Raw genomic sequence first — 16,632 nt, 5'->3', positions numbered from 1 at the left:
GCCTCCATAATACTCCTCCACAAATAAGAAGCATTACTACCAACCTTTGCATGTAAAAAATTTGATATGTAAAAGTATTTCACTTTAAGAACTCGAGCTGCTAAGGATGATGGTTGTTGAATGACTCTCCACCTTTGCTTTGCAAGAAGGGCTAGATTAAACTCCTCAAAGTCTCTATATCCTAGACCTTATTCTCCTTTAGGTTTTCCCATTTGTTTCTACGTAATCCATTGAGTTTTAGTCCTCTCACCTCTACTGCCCCACCAAAACTTTTTCATGAGCTTATTTATAGAAGATAAAATTGCTTTAGGGAGTTTAAAAATACTTTGCAGTAGGTTGGAATTATCTATACTATAGACTTCAACAGCACCTCCTTGCCTACCTGAGTTAGAAAGTTGACCTTCCAATTGCTCATTCTATTTCTTATGGAATCAAAGATGGGCCTAAAAGTTGCTAGTTTTTGTCTGCCTACATAGGAAGGAAGACCTAGGAATTGCTCATATAATCTTGCTTCCCTCAGCCTTGCTCTTGACATAATTGCATCTTTAGAAACTTATCTTGTGTTCTTGCTAAAATAAATAGTTGTTTTCTCCAGATTTAGCCTTTGTCCAGATGCATGTTCATACAAACTCAGCAATCTATACAATCTGCTACACTCTAGTGCATTAGCTTTGCAAAAAAGTAAATTATCATCAGTAAAAAAGAGATGATTAACTAATAAGGTGCCTTGAGCAAAAGCAAACCTAGAGATGAGTCTCTTCTCCTCATCTTTATCTAGCACTTGCCAAGCACCTCTAAACAAATAATAAATAGGTAAGGGGATAGAAGATCCCCTTATCTTAACCCTTTTAAAGGATGAAAAGATTTATGTGGAACACGATTAATCAACAAGAAATATCTCACTGTTTCTATACACATCATTATCAGGCCAATTCATTTCTCTCCAAATAATAGGCAATCTCGCTAAGGTCATTTTGCCCACATGTGAACATTCCCTTATGCGAGATTGCCTATTAGACATTCTCTAGCTAACCTAATCATTATTTCTTGGTATTTACTAGGGAGCAGCCACTATTCATGTCGCACACCACACACTTATAGGTTTTTATAAGGTGTAGGGATATTTTTCATAGGATATATAGATGTTTTTTATAGGGTGTTTTGTGTGCAGTGATGAATGGTGGATGCTCTCAATATTTTCTCTTATTTCTTACCCTACACAACCAAGTCTACCACACCATTTATATAAATCAAAATTATCAAATGCAGAAAGAAAAACAATTGACTCATTCATATTTGAATAGTCCAAATCCATTATTATAAAACCATCTGATACAAAAGCACAACCATAAAAAACATTGCCCAAATATAAGGAAACACCATTATTTTCAAATATAATCCGAAAACCATGTCTTAATAAATTAACTATAGAAAGTAAGTCTCATCAAATCTCGGGAGCGTATAGCACATCGTGAAGAAATAGAGTGCAACCTTCTCGCAAGTCCAGTTTTTAGGTACCAAGTTCCAACATCTCCACGTTAGCTTCATTCCCCCACCTTAATATCATGACTCCCAGATAGAATCAGACGATACTTCACAAAACCGACTCGATCTTGTGCTATGTGTTCGGTTGCTCTTAAATTAATAGTCCATACAGGATATGAATGAGCAACCATCACATAAATAGTTACAAAAACAATGCGAGAATAGTCAAAGTGTACTTTCTTCAGCTCAGTACAGTCATGAGCGAAGTGACATTTCTTTTGGCAGTTGAAGCACTTTAACTTTGACTTGTTCTTCCCGCTCTTGACTCTCTTGCTGCACTGAGAAGTTCTTGACACTTTCTTTACTTATCAAGCAACTACCCCTATTATGAACTTCTTACACTGAGGCCTAGATGCCTCGTCCGAACTAGACTCAGCCATGTAGGCCTAATATTTGGACTTAGTAGCCTCTAGGTGCTTAACCTCAAGTTCCAAGTTACTCGAGACATTATCAAAATCCTTGATATTCTTATTGTGTGTCAGATTTTGGCTTACTGCCTCCCAAGAATTTGGTAGTGAGTGTATCACTTCTTGTACTTGTTGGTCATCATGCAAAAAAATTATTATTTTTGAAAAAAATAAATGTATAATAAATAAATTAAAAAATCCCACATAAATTAAGAGAAACTTGCAACCCGGTGGTGTGCTTAGCTTGGTTTTGTGAAGTGGTCCTAGGTTGCCACTTTTATTGCTTTATTTCTTGTTAAAAAAAATTGGACTTATAAACATTGGGCCAAAATGAGCCCAGCTCTATCTTTTTATAAGACTAATGGGTCGAAGGGCAAAGCCCATTTCATGAGTCTTTTTCAACTTTCATATAGGGTACTATTCAAATGAACAGTGCCATTCGAAGAACAACAGCTGCCTCTTTCTCCGGACATCTCACAAGTAGCCCCAGCACAGCCTTTCCCAGCGACGATCACAGCACCATCTCTGTGGTGCACGCTGCATCTCTATGGTGCACAACACCGTTGCATTGCAAGCATTGGTGTGGTGCACTCAGCACCACTGCACGTAGCACCTCTTTGGTGTGTGCTGTGCCACTACAGTGCGCTTCCACAGTTGCTGCACCTTGCAGCAACACCACATTACACTTCCATAGTTTGTAAAAACGTCACTGTTCCTACATGTGCGCATAGCACCAACGTGGCGGTGCTATTGGTACTTACAGCGGCTCTACCTACTCATGCATGCATGAAATAAAAACAAAAAATGACACCCATGCACAATTTTAAAAAAAATACGCAAAAAAAAGAAAAAAAAAGGCTTGGTAAACTGGAAGCAATTTAAATAAAAAGCTCTTATACCAATGTTAAAATATATAGCGGAATACTTCAAACATAACTTATTGAATTACTCCACAAGTTTATCTAACCTGAACAAATAATTTAACAAGCCTCAAATGTCTCTTCTCAGTGATAAAGTGTACTACGTAGAATAAACTAGAGTAACACTAAACTAATCCACATCGTAAATATTTTATTAAGAGAGATCAAAAAGAGAGATTCAATACTTTTTGGGATAACAAAAAAACATTTGAGGAAGGGACTATATATAGCCGTTCTTGTGCATCTCATACGGCTGGCCTTAAAGGGAAGCTTTTATTCACTTTAATTAACGTATTCAGAAGCATGTAACGACGCTGTGGTCCGTTATAGTATAGGAGGTGTTTGCCTATGTGGGCGTCCTTCCATCTTACACGAACAAATATATTTAATTTCTGTTACTCATCACTGAGCAAGTGGGAGTCTAAAGGCTTTATTTTGTGAATTGTTTAGTTGGGAGGTGCAAGAGAGAGGTAGATAGTATCACACGATCAGTGCCGTTGAACTTGATGGCAATGCGGCCTCAATTTTCATGCCATAATTGATCGAGGTGGTAAACCGTTGGTGCTGACCCATTTAAGGACCACAACTTGCTTGACTTTTGAGAAAGGAATGGTGATGAGACAACTGTGTCTAGAGATAAGTGATATGTTTATACTTCCTAGCTGCCTCGTACCAATTTCATGAAGATGTTTCCGTCGCGGTTGAGTTTCAACAAGACGGTGGAATGGTATACGGTATGCTTGAACGGCCATGCATTATCATTTATGATTTTAATAGTAAATAAATTGAAGAAGATATAAATAAAGAGATAGATACTTATATTTATGTGATTCAACATTAAAACTTATATCTACAAGTTTGTTGAGAGCATAATCTACTATAGGAAAATTCTAATAGTCCCAATAGTGGGTTTCGATAATGGATTCCTGACACTTTTTTTCTTTTTTAATTTAGTGATTAAAAAAGCGTCTTAAAAAGAAATTGTTCACGATAATTAGAAGAATACATGAAAAAAAAAAAACGCTTGTTGAGAGTCGATGGCTATAAGGAAAATAATCTAATTACAAAATAATTATATAAAAATAATTCTACAAACTAACATAGTTTAATGTGATTCTTTAGATTATAGAATTATTTTTTTGTAAAGTAGATTTAATAGATAAGATAAATTCACATCATTTTATATTATTATTTTTGTGTGATTTAGTTATAGATATAGTAGTACTCTGACTATAATGCCACCCTCTATTATATTTAGTGGTTTTATTATGTACCAAAGCTCACTTTCTTAGTACAATGATTAGAAAAAAGGGGTTAAGGGGAGATTGAAAAAGGAAAAATATAGTTATAAATATAATTATGTATTAATTTGTACATCAATATAATGTGATTTGTCAAAAAATAAATTTTATTAAAAATAATATTAATTTAAATTTTAAATATAAATAAATTAATATTAACTATTATACTTATATATAACAAAATTCATTGAAAAAAGTCATCTGGTTGCGTAAAAAGTCCCTTCCCTTTATCTATCTCGTGTTCTTTGCTTTATATCTTATCTCACTTTTTTAGGAAAAAAAAAAAAAAACTCGTGCTCTTTGCTTTATATCTTATCTCACTTTTTTAGGAAAAAAAAAAAAAACAACTCGTGCTCTTTACTTTATATCTTATCTTACTTTTTTAGCTTCAACCCACTTTATGTTCCTTTCAGTTTTGTACTTTCATACTTTTATTCCACCAGTTTTTTATCTTATGTCAGGCCATTGGGCCTTATCTTTCCCCTCATTTCTCTTTACTCGGCTATGGGCTTCTATTTCCAACATGGGTTGGACTTTTCTACAAGATTAAGCTTAAACTTAACCCAACGGATGTCTTTTATGGCACTGATTCACCTTATCCATACAAGTATGCATATTAATTTAGCCGAAGGGGATGTAATTAACGGTGTTGCATTGGAGTAGTCAAACTTCAGATAAAAAACTTTATTTTGTTGGGCAGTACTATATGAATTTTATTTTTGTTAAAACACTCAACCAAGCAGCTACAAATGTGTTGAGCTTCTTTGAACACAGTATGAATGTTGTATAATGGTTGGATTTTAGAAGGAAAAATGATACACATTCAACTGTTTTTACAATTTTTTATATAATCACGTTTTAAATGGTTTTTTTAAAATAACTTATAAAAATAACATCTTTTTATAGAAATACCCTCAAGTTTAAAATATGGTTATATAAAGAGCTCTAAAAAAAAGATTTTACGTGTATCATTACTCGATCATAATTTAGTCCAAGAGATCTAAAAACAAACTACAAATAGACAATACAAGCATATATTATACATACATCAACAAGCATTTTAAATATTAACTACATTACATACCATAATGAATACTACAACTACACCTAGTGCCATTGCGGATGATCACTTGATTGGTCGGCCTCGCCGAAACCCCTGGCTTCGAAGTACCCTTCCTCTTCATCGGCTTCAACCTCTTCTTCTTTATCTTCTTGATCTTAGGGTTCTTCTCCGGGGTCTTAACCTTGCTGAGTCTCTTGGTTTTCACCCTCTTCTCTGCAAACTTCTTGGCCGCCTTCTCTCCTGCTTGGGCGTCACGACCTTCCTTGAGTGTCAATATGGCCTCGCTGATCATCTGCCGGGCCAAAGAAAAAAGGAGCGTAAAAAATGTGATGGTTTAGAAAGAAAACAATAAAGGGAAAACTAAAGTGGACCTCAAAGTAAGGGGGATGGCCGATGGTTGTTATATTGTTCCTTTGTTCCTTGCTTACAACAGAAACAGTCGCTTTCGCCATTTCTATAAGATTCTGGAGAGTTACGTGGAGAGAGGGAGACTGTGTATAGTGTGTGTGTGTGTGTTTAAGTAGTAATCAGAGAGGGTAATTAATGAGGTATTTTAATTTCGAATACGGAAATTGATTATGGCGGTTGATGAAGATACTGTAGAAGTAGGGCGTTTTCTGGACACAAACGTTCGTAGTTATGGATATCATGATGGTACCATTTGTACATATATATCATGATCATCGTGGGTTCGTGGGCTAATTATACGTACATAAAAATAGGAAATAAGATCGAGACGGTTTGTTATTTTGAAATCAGCAAACATATCAACATATAAAAGGAAGTGAAATTACTTCCATTCCTTGCAATCAATCGGCCTTTTGGTATAATATTGTAGAGATCAGCTAGATTGATCATGACATGATCATGTATTACTCATGCATGCCTCTACCCAAAAGAGATCGAGGTTGTGGTTTGGTAAAAAAATTTCGTAACCAATCATATATATATATATATGGCCACGTTAGTTAAGAAATTGAAAGAAAATAAAAAATCATTATAGACCAATTTTACTAGAAGATGAAATAATTTACTTCCAAAAATCTACTAGGCATTCCCTACTTTTATCGTATTATGAAATATCATACTATTTAAATAAACATAATATTTTGTAATATTAATTTAAGATTTGGTTATCAAGCATTTTTATTAATTTAGAATTACCAAATATATATATATACATGTAATTACTTGTTTAATATACTATTATAACTTCATTATTTAAAGTCATGCATGTATAAATTACCGATAGAAGGAACCCCATAATCATTGTCTGAAGAAGATTAGCGAAATCTATCAACGATAGGTGGTGAGATAATCGTTATTCAATCTCCATGAGAAAACTGACTATAGATATATTCCTGATCTGACATGTCGTGCGTAGTAGCATGTTTGTTTATGAAACCTTTAGAAACGTCCCTATCTCCATGTTGTCATTTCCTTACTACATGAACCATACAAAAAGTGATGGACACGATTATTCGCATGCAGTACGTGGAATCGAGGACGTTCCCAGAATCCGCCCATGTTGTTTATTCTTCCTTTAGAGGAACCCTCCATTATATATACCAACCAAATAGATGCAAACAAACGAAGGCTAGCTAGCAAGCATCTGGACCCTATGTCCCTTGTCTCTTTATCCAAACTTATTCCCATTTCAAATTAAATGAAAAAAAAGGAAGATTTATCGCTGTAATATTGGTAATAATGCGCATGATAATAAGAACATAGAAGCAGTAGTACTGCCACACCTTATTTAATTATGTGTGCGATGTTACTTCTGATTCGAGCTTAAGATTAATTCAGGAAAGGAAACTTTGAAAAATAAAGAAGAAATGTGTGTACATGACAATATGTATTGCCAGAACTTGGTATCCTAATCAGAATTGTTAATACTACTCGACCCATATTCGTACGAGCAAAGCATGCAGAAGGTTAATTTGCAACCTTCTGGCTAAATTTTATCTTGGAAATATTATTAAAAAAATTATTAAAGGAGCACTTAATAACAAGAGTTAAACAAGTTCATTTATTTTTCTAACATTAATAACAAAAAAGTAGAGGACATTTCAAATACCTCGGGAACGCATGCAATACTATATATTCCTTCAATCAACAAATTACCTTATTTCTTCCTATTGTTTTTCCCCCTACACTGGTGATTCATAATATGAGAAGCAGGCCGAATGCTAGAAGAGTGAGAGAGCCACAAAGACCCCTTCTAATATGATCAGAATTTAATGCAATGCATCTAGAAAATGCAGAGAATAGAAAGGAAAAGAACAGTGGAGGAAACAATTAATGGTTGCATTTTCAAATGGACAGAATTAGAAAGGACAGGCGGTGGAGGGATGTAATATTAAAAAGTGAAGTAAGGAACAATTGGGTTTGGTGGTGAGAGCTTTAAGGGTCCTGGTTTATCTGGTGTAGGAGGTATAAATGGAGGAAAAGGTGGCCCCATGGGCTGTGATGGTGGCGGCGGCGGGTAGATGCAATTGTCAAGACAAGGAGGCTGAGGAGGTGGTGGGCATTCGGGGAGGACTGGCAGAGAAGGAGGTGGGGGTGGTGATGGCACAGGGCATGGGTTCTCACTGCATCCAGTGCACATTAAGCATGATGTTTGGTCTTTGGACATTGCTGCTGCTGCTACTGCGGTTGTACTGTTAGTCGTAGTTGATGCGGTTAAGGAGAAGTTGGAGTGCAAGATGAAGAGGAGAGTGAACAATGAGAGTAATATTGTCATGGGGTTTGCACTTTGCAATCCCTATGTTGGAGTCTGGAGATCACTATTTCATCAAATTTCAAAATTGCAGGGATAGAAAAAAGTGGCCAAGGAGAATTGAGGGAAGGAAATATAAAGACAACAATGATTTGGTTGAGAGGGAGGGGAAGGAGAAGGAATTAATATGCATATATGTGTGCATTGGTGACCACACCATTTGTCGGTGTTTTATCCGTTCTACCTCCATTCAAGCAAACAAAATCATTAACAAATAATACGTGAAAGAAAAAAAGGACAATGTTAGGGGATGAGAATGGTGCCCCTCGTTGATAAGCAAAATCATTAACAAATGCATTTTTTTAAAACTATTATTATTATTTTTTTAAAATATTTTTAAAATAATAAAAAAAATCAATTCATTAATAATCACTTTGAACTTAACCATTAAATAATAAAAATAAAAAATAAAAATAAAAATCACAATGAGTAAATTTCTCTTTTATCAATCTAAGTATCATTTTTCAAGAAAAAAAAGTTCAGAAAGGAGGGTAAAGAAGATTCCCCAATTTCATCCACATTTTACAGGGATTTTTCACAGTTATAGAATTCAACTGCTATCTGAAGGTTCTTGGATAGTGCCTGTGTGAAAAGTAGTTTGTTTGTATTTTATTTTTTAAGAAAATATATCCATCATTCTATTTTTCATTATCTTCTCATTATCTCATGATGTAACATTAGATAATAGGTTTATATGTAAAATATAATAAATAATCTCCAATTATCTAATATTACACCATAGGATGATGAGAGAATAATGAGTAGCATTGCTCTTTTTTCTTTCGCTGAAGTTCTGTAAACCTGCAATGATAATGGAGTCGAAGATTGCACCATTTTTTCTCTCATAACATTTTTTTACAACTTTGTTTAAAAGAAAATGTATTTTTGTAAAAATGCTCTCGATTTAAAATACACTTAGAAAAAATTTGTAGAAAATGTGTCATTTTCCTTTGTTTTGTCTCAAATTCAGATTTTTATATATATTTTTTTCCAAAATACTTTTCATAATTCAAAAAGGCATAGATACAACGCATGAACTAGGAGTGCTACCCGCCCTATACAGGCAAGCAACCACCCCTCGTGCACCTTGCCCTCCACTTGGGTGGGGAGTCATTATTGTCTCGACATCCCATTCCCTCTTCCATATATGCCTTAGCCTCGTCCAATCGATGGGTGGACGAGTGGCTCGGAGCATCGGCCATATCCTTGCCCCTACCAAGATCAGCCAATTAGATCCATGGCTCGACCACTCCTCCATCCAAAAATCAATCAACCAAACCAAAATCAACCAACGACCATGCCTAGCAAACTAAACCAAACCACCAAATTCGTGGCTCGGCTATACCTAGCCAAAATCAACCCATGACCACACCTAGCCAACCAAAATTCAAGCAAACTAAAATCAACTCAAAACTAGAATCCATATCGATTAACCAACAAAAATCAAACCACAACCAAAGAAGAGGAACATGAAGAAGAAGAACCATGGCCCGTGGTTCTCTGAACAAAACGACGACCACGTTGTGGCTTGTGGCTCGGAGCAGAGAACTACAGCTAGTTGTGGCCGTGGATCTAAGCAAAAAACCACGTGGAGGAGGAGGAAATGAGAAAAGGAAGAAGAAGAGGTGGGTTTGCGACTTTGTGTAGAGACCTATGGCCCATCATGGTTGTGGTTCTTTGAGCATACCTATGGCCATGTCGTAGCCTTTGGAGGAGGAGCAGAAGAGAAGAGGAAGAAGAGAAGGATGAGACGATATGTTGCACTGCTGTGGGGATAGTGCCAACAATAAAGGAGGAGATGCAAAAGGAGAAGAAAGAGGAGATTGAGAGATGACTTAGACGGCAAGAGGAATTGAGAGAGGAGAGAGTTGAGACAAATTAGGGTTTTCACCCTTTTGGCTTTTATGCCAAATATGTGGGGTGGAAGGGTGAAATATGGGTGGATGGGTAGTGGCACCCGCCACAACTTATATTAAAATGCCCTCCCGCTTGTTTGCTTGGGCCGGGTAGATTGCCTGCTCAAGCCCATGTTGGGGGGGGGGGGGAGGGTTGTGAGAACTCGAACTTTGTCAAGTCTATTTTTTATTATTTTATTTAGAAAAGTCTTTTAATCTTTTAGAAAGAGAGATAAATAATCCAAGTGTTGGAAGAAAAGCCCTATAGTATGTCTTATTCTTAGATCTTAAGGACTATAAGTTTAGAAAGCTATAAAGGAGGAAAGAAGAAGAGAAGCCCGACAAGGTCAATGTGGGATTCGGCCAAATAGGATAGCATTAGGTTTGGAAGGCCCAAAATGTTTCCTAAGGCTTGAAGTAGGTGTCGCATGGCAAGGAGGGACTTTCTAATCTTTTCTAGCAAGAATCCTAGGGAGAAGGCATGGTGAGACACTTGTCTTGCATGCATGAGTTTCTAGAAGGTTTGAATGGAGGATGATGTCACTTGAGCTAGGGCTTACACGCCCCTTTGCTAAGGCCATTTTAGGTGTTGCCATTTGTCATGCATGTGTGGAGTAAGAAGGAAACCTTTGGGGTTTTAAGGAGATCTTACTTGAGAAGGGGAGAGCCATGTTCTAGAAGAATATTGGAATAGAGAGAGAGAGAGAGAGAGAGAGAGAGAGAGAGAGCGACGGATTGCATGGGGAAGGCCAAGGGATTTGTCTTGGGAAGGCCAAGGATCACCTAGGGGAGATCTATGGTTTTATGCCAAAGCAAACAACACACACACTTTGCCACATGGTAACCTTACACATGGTAGAGAAATTTCAAGAAGGACTTGAAATTATGATTTTACCTTTTAACCATCAAGTGCATTATATCTAGACAAGAGAAGAAGGGCAAAAGTGGAAGATGAGGCAAGAGAGGGGTTCGGATTTGGAGGCTACACGCCATCCTTGGAAAAGGCTTTTGACTTTCCCATGCAATCCCATCAAGGGTGAAATGGAAGAGTCTTTTGCCAAGTGACATCCATGCAAAAGCTCTTGTTTTTCTAAAAGGATAGAAAGCTCTCTATAAAAAGGCATGGCCGAAAGTCTTGGAGGTCTTTTTGCTTAAATCTTCAACTTTCTTCTCACGGATTTCGGCACTCACCATTTCCTTTCAAGTTCTTACACTTTCTCATCACTTTCTCACCAATCAAATACCACTCTTTCACCCCAATCATTTCAAAAATCACAAGGATTTTCCCTACACCATTTGGCTAGAGGAAGAACTCAAGGAGGTAAGAACTATTCTGCCATTTCTTTCACATACAAATACGGCCAAGAGGGAAAAACCCACCATCTTCATTTGGTTTTAAGGTTTTGTTCACAACCACACACTTTCACTTTAGAAACTAAGGCTTTTATTTAAAAGGAAGAAGAAACTTTGAATGAAGGAAACACAAGTTTTGAAGGGCTTGGGTTTCGGTTTTTACTTAGAAAGAAAACTAGGGTTTCACTCCTAGAGAAGGAAGAACCTGAAGAGTATTATTTGTTTAAACTTATGAATGGTAGGAAAGGGGTTGAAGGCCACGACCAATACCTAGAGGAAAAGCTAGGGTTTTTTGTCCTCAAGAGTTTCGGACTCTAGGGTTTTATTTGAAAGACACTTTTTAAAAACCAGAGATGCACACACATGTCCACCTCTACTTCGAGACTAGGGTTTCTCTAGTGTTTTTTAATATGTCTTACATGTATTTATTTGGATAACTCTTGTATATATATATTGTGAACTCTTGTTTGATATTTCATTGGTTGAGTCTTGCTACATTGTGGAGTGTATATTCGGTTTTGATATAAAGATGAAATGCCATGATTGGATAATGATATGTTGATGCATATCTTGGATATGCCATGTTTAGGGTTTCGGCTTTATCATATATATATATATGCTTTGTATGCTTGTTTTGATCTATGAACGTGTGGAAGCATGTGAATATGAAATGTGATGATGAAGATCCTTGTTTGGAGGACTTGGATGTTTTAGCCAAGGCTATATTGAGGGAATCCAAATTTGTTTTGGATTGGAAGGAGTGTATTTCATATATGTTTACATGTGTTCATCCTATGGTTGCATGTTCTAATATTTTCAAGCCATACTGTGAGATGTACATGGTGATTGGATTTATATATGTTTTGGGTTGCACATATTTGCATGAGTATGATGAAGTGTTATGTCATGTTTCATGCATTGGAGTCTATGTTTTACAAATTGAAGAGTCAAAAGTAAATTATCACGACCCAAAATGCTAGGACAAGGAAATGCCCTAGTGGAACTTCCTATCCATTTTAGAGTGTTTAAAGTCAAGTGGAGACCCCTGAGTCGATGAAGTAAAGTCGACGGGTCTCAAAAGGTTCCTATGAAAGGATATCAGAGCTAGGTTTCGCCTAAAGCTAGTGGGTGAGTGTTACAATGAAGGTGAAGTAAGTGAATTTCAATAAAAGATAATGTTTATGATAAGATGTAGTTACCTCGTTCAAAGGGATCGATAGTTGATGTAATAACTAGCGAGGAATACATAGTACTTAGGGAAGCCATGAGATATCCATTCATGTGAATCATGAAATGAACAAGGCTTTTAAGCTCTATGATATGATATGATATGCTATGCCATGAAATGTTATGATATGAAATGTTGTGCCAAGTACAAGAACCCGAGCTCAAATGATATGAACACGTGTTAAGAAGTCTAAAAGATAAAAGGAATATTTATGAAAAGTTTAAGTTGCATGTGTCAAGGTCTACGTAAAAGTTCATGTTCATGCATTTATTATTAAATTGCGACTGTTTGTGGTTTTCTTATATATGCATGTGTTATTTATTGTGTGTTGACTGTTTACTTGTTGAGATTTCTTAAAATCTTACTGTGTTAGTTTTCATTACCATTCTCCCCAACCAGAATGATAGAAGTGGTGATAAGATGAGATGACAAAATGAAAGAGGACGACACTCCCTCTGGAGAGGATAGTGTTGAAAATGGAGGCTAGCTCTTCTGAGCCCTCGATCCCCAAGCTTTTGGAGTCCATCGACAAACCCCTTACTGAAGCAATACAACTCATTGACGAACTTAAGTGACTCAGGAGCCTAAGCAAAGATCAGTTGCTTGAGAAGAGGATTAAGCCGGAGAGGCTTTAGTCTTTTGGTGATAATATTTTGAAGATATTTTAGAAAAACAATATTTTGAGGGTCCCTTGTTTTGGGGAAATGTTTTCAAACAATTAACTCTTTTAGAAAACTTGCTTATGGAAGTATTAACTTTTGAGATTTTACATTTGGTACCATGTTTAATTATTGCCACTGTCCTTAAGTAGTTAAAGAGCTTTTTGTTGTGATTTACTGCATATTGCTAGATTATATATGCATTACATCTTAACTGTCATGTACGAGGTATGTAACCTTGTATTGCATGTCCTGATACTTTAGTCACCATCTAATTCCAAGCAGGGGCTGGGGCCCGGGCTGTCACAGGGGTAGGCCAGATGAGTAGCCCTAACGTGAACCCCACTATATTAAATGTTACCCATGGAAAATGTGGACATTAAAATTAAAATTAAAGATAAGTGTTTTGTTTGAAAATTATAGAAAATATTAATATACTAGTCTCTCTTACTCTAAAGTTGAGACTTTAAAGATGTAGCAAACATTTAAAATGAGAGAGAGAGAGAGAGAGAGAGAGAGAGAGAGAGAGAGAGAGAGAGAGAGAGAGAGAGAGAGAGAGAGAGAGAGAGAGAGAGAGAGAGAGAGAGAGAGAGAGAGAGAGAGAGAGAGAGTAATGTTGGCATGAACAGCCTCACCATTTAAATTCAAATACATGAATATGCTTGGTATTTCATTATAACTAGCAACGCGAATTGAAGTTATTGACTCTTGGGGTCAAACAGAAGCTAAGTTAGACTACATTTTGTGCTTGAAGAATGTTTCATTTACACGTAAAGTCATTGAGTTGGCCAATCTCAAAACTCACTAGTCAGCAATGCGAACACCAAACAGCAAAAGACGCATCAGCCTATCAAACACCAACGAATACTTCCTACAAGACACCAATATCATTCACAACAGTTTATTCCTCTGCCCGAGTTTGGAGCAAACATCAGAAAGGAAAGCGAAGAAAGTTGCAAAGAAGCACATTAGCCACGACAATATGAGCACTGCCCAGTCCCACATATCTTTTTTCGGAAAGTGACCCCTATCTGATACAAGCAACGCTCTATAAACAGCTTCAGATAAGGCATAGGCTGTGACAGGGTCTGATTCTTCTGCAAGATATCCATACTGTGTGAGGCACACAATATCATACACCCCAGTTGTCTCTGATATACCTAGCCATTCACATATCTTCAGCCGTCCCTCGATCCTCTCCTCCGTTGATAACATGTCTCCGTGTGTTAAGATCAGTAGAGGGTTCTCATCTGCAGCCCCAATTGATCCAACACTTATTATATCACTGATATGAGAATCTACTGCGAGAATCTATTGCTCATTACCGTAGCAGATATGCCATACTCACAAGATTTACCCCTAAAAGAATAATAAGGTGTTTAACAGATCCAAAAACAAAAGTTTTTAAGCAATAGAGACAACATTAGCAGTTAGCACGTGTATTTCAACTGGCCAGGCCCATGGTAGGTCGTCTGTCCAAGATGACATGACCTTCAAAATGGACATCCTGAGTCTTGACTTACAGGAAAATCAATTAATTTAAGAAAGGCCAAGGATCAGATGGTAAAAATCTTTTTGTCATCTATTAAGTTTGTGGCTGAGATTTGATGAGTAAAATTCATAAGTTGTAGGGTCGGAATGACCATCATGGAGGAGCTTATGATGTATTCAGTTTAGTCATGATTGATAAAAGATTGAATAAGAAAATCACTTTCAAACTTTTAAAGTGGATGAAACCTAACTGGATTGACAAATGACAAGAAACTTCAGTACATCACTTTGATAATTATGTTTTACAAAGTAGGTCTCCTGTTGTGCTCATTGAATAGTGCTTCGGATTATAATGTTTGCTGTGAAAATGATTTCTGTACTTCAACATCATATTTATGACGATGTTAAATCATATGGAACCAATTTAGGTTTTAAAAAATCTTGTTTGGTGGCATACTTGGGACAGAAGTAGAAAAAATAAACGAACTTTAAAATTATAGAGGTCTTACTGGTTTTTTTAAGAACAGGACAGCACAAGAGTTCTCTGATGGCTTCCAGTGGCTTGAAATCACCTGCTTTTGAAGCTCTATAGATCTCTGCTGTATTAGCCACCACCATTGCATAGTTCACTCTCCTTTTGATGAATTTTGAAGATGAATTCATGGTGTGATTTTCCATATCATCATTGTTCAATGCATCATCTCCCAACCTTAAGCATAGCTGATTATGATTAACACCATCAGTCATCCAACTCGACAATTCTTCGAGATTCTCCCCCATTTTATCATAATTAAAGCCCCTTGAATCATACACACAAAACCCGCTTTGCATAGACCTCAACACATTATGCTCTTTCATAAGCATAGAGGTGAAATCGGAAGAACTCCCTGCAACAGAAAACAGGATACTACTTCAATGATCCGTTATCTTGAATCAGTACAATTCAAACATCTTTGAGTACATTTTCGGCACAAAAATGCACACCATAAGCAAAACTAGAACTTATAAGCAGTGGCTTACCTAGTGATGTTTGAGAGAATGGTATTAGTCCAGAGCGCCCAAGAACACTGTACATAAGGTTCACGAGTGAGCTTTTGCCTGAACCAGTAAAACCCAGCAAGAGAATTGTAATGGTTGGAGGAATGTCCATGTCTTCCTTGTTGATCCCCCCCGTAGGCACCCAAAAATTACCAGAACGATACGTGAAAAGCTTGTGCCGAAGCTCGTTCAGTCCATCAGGTGCAACCAAAGCCAACCTTTCCATTTCCCTTAGCACTTTAAGCCTAGGTGTTAGGCTTGAAACGTTTGGGAGGTCAAACTTGAGCTTGACACATTCATCAAACTCGGCAGCTGAACGCCACCAATAATGAACCATTTTCGATAACCCATTCTCATCTTCTTCTTCATCAAACGAAGACAGTCGGCTTTTCATCTCTTGAAAATTCTTGAATTTCTGCAATGATGGTGACTTGTCGTGGATTCAATAGCTGTATATGTGTGTGAGTGTGTGTGAAGATTTTTTGGTTCTTGTTCCTGATGCCACTGTTGCTAAAAACTAATCAATACATACAGACGAAAGAGTCATGGCTGGCTTTCTTTGTCCAGACCCAACAGAGCAGGAGGATAAGTGCAATCTTTTTCACGGGTTGGCCAGTCAGGAAAGAGTTGCTTCCTAGCTCCTTCGTGTACTAGCCCTTAAATTTGGAATCTGTGTACGGAAATACCCATGAAAGTTCGTAAATACAAAAACAATTAATATTTTGAATAATTCGTTTTGGTACATATCTTCATCCAATCACGCATGCAGATGATCTGATGGCAGAAACGTCCACCCAGAACTTAAAAACTCTCTGGAATTTATCAACGGCTAATTTATTTAAAGTACCGCCGTCCATGTGAAAGATACCGTGGATATATAGCTAGCGTTGATTCTCACATGCATTCTGATCACTCCCTGGCGACCATTTTCTCTTCAGATTATTCTATATTTG

The 16,632-nt window shown here is 36.8% G+C and overlaps 1 protein-coding gene across 1 annotated transcript; it reads right to left on the bottom strand.

Moving 5' to 3' along the window:
- Window positions 1-13,756: 13,756 nt before the first annotated feature.
- LOC122317846 lies at window positions 13,757-16,285 on the bottom strand. Its single transcript, XM_043134888.1, has 3 exons — window positions 15,662-16,285; window positions 15,151-15,528; window positions 13,757-14,400 (listed from the first exon to the last, which is right to left on the bottom strand). The coding sequence occupies exons 1-3, from the start codon at window positions 16,071-16,073 to the stop codon at window positions 14,042-14,044; spliced, it is 1,149 nt and encodes a 382-aa protein (XP_042990822.1). The 5' UTR covers window positions 16,074-16,285; the 3' UTR covers window positions 13,757-14,041.
- Between the last annotated feature and the right edge of the window lie 347 nt (window positions 16,286-16,632).

This window comes from Carya illinoinensis, chromosome 8 (genome assembly GCF_018687715.1).
Source record: "Carya illinoinensis cultivar Pawnee chromosome 8, C.illinoinensisPawnee_v1, whole genome shotgun sequence".
In the NCBI taxonomy this organism is placed as follows: domain Eukaryota; kingdom Viridiplantae; phylum Streptophyta; class Magnoliopsida; order Fagales; family Juglandaceae; genus Carya; species Carya illinoinensis.
This window is presented reverse-complemented; position numbering and strand designations above follow the sequence as displayed.

Excerpts from the sequence above, each read along its gene's own strand:
- LOC122317846 (XM_043134888.1), bottom strand. The coding sequence starts at position 16,073 with ATGAAAAGCCGACTGTCTTCGTTTGATGAAGAAGAAGATGAGAATGGG. Across the intron at positions 15,529-15,661 it reads ATTCTCTCAAACATCACTAG|GGAGTTCTTCCGATTTCACC; the intron begins GTAAGCCACTGC and ends TTTCTGTTGCAG. Across the intron at positions 14,401-15,150 it reads TCCTGTTCTTAAAAAAACCA|ATGAGAACCCTCTACTGATC; the intron begins GTAAGACCTCTA and ends TTGGGGCTGCAG.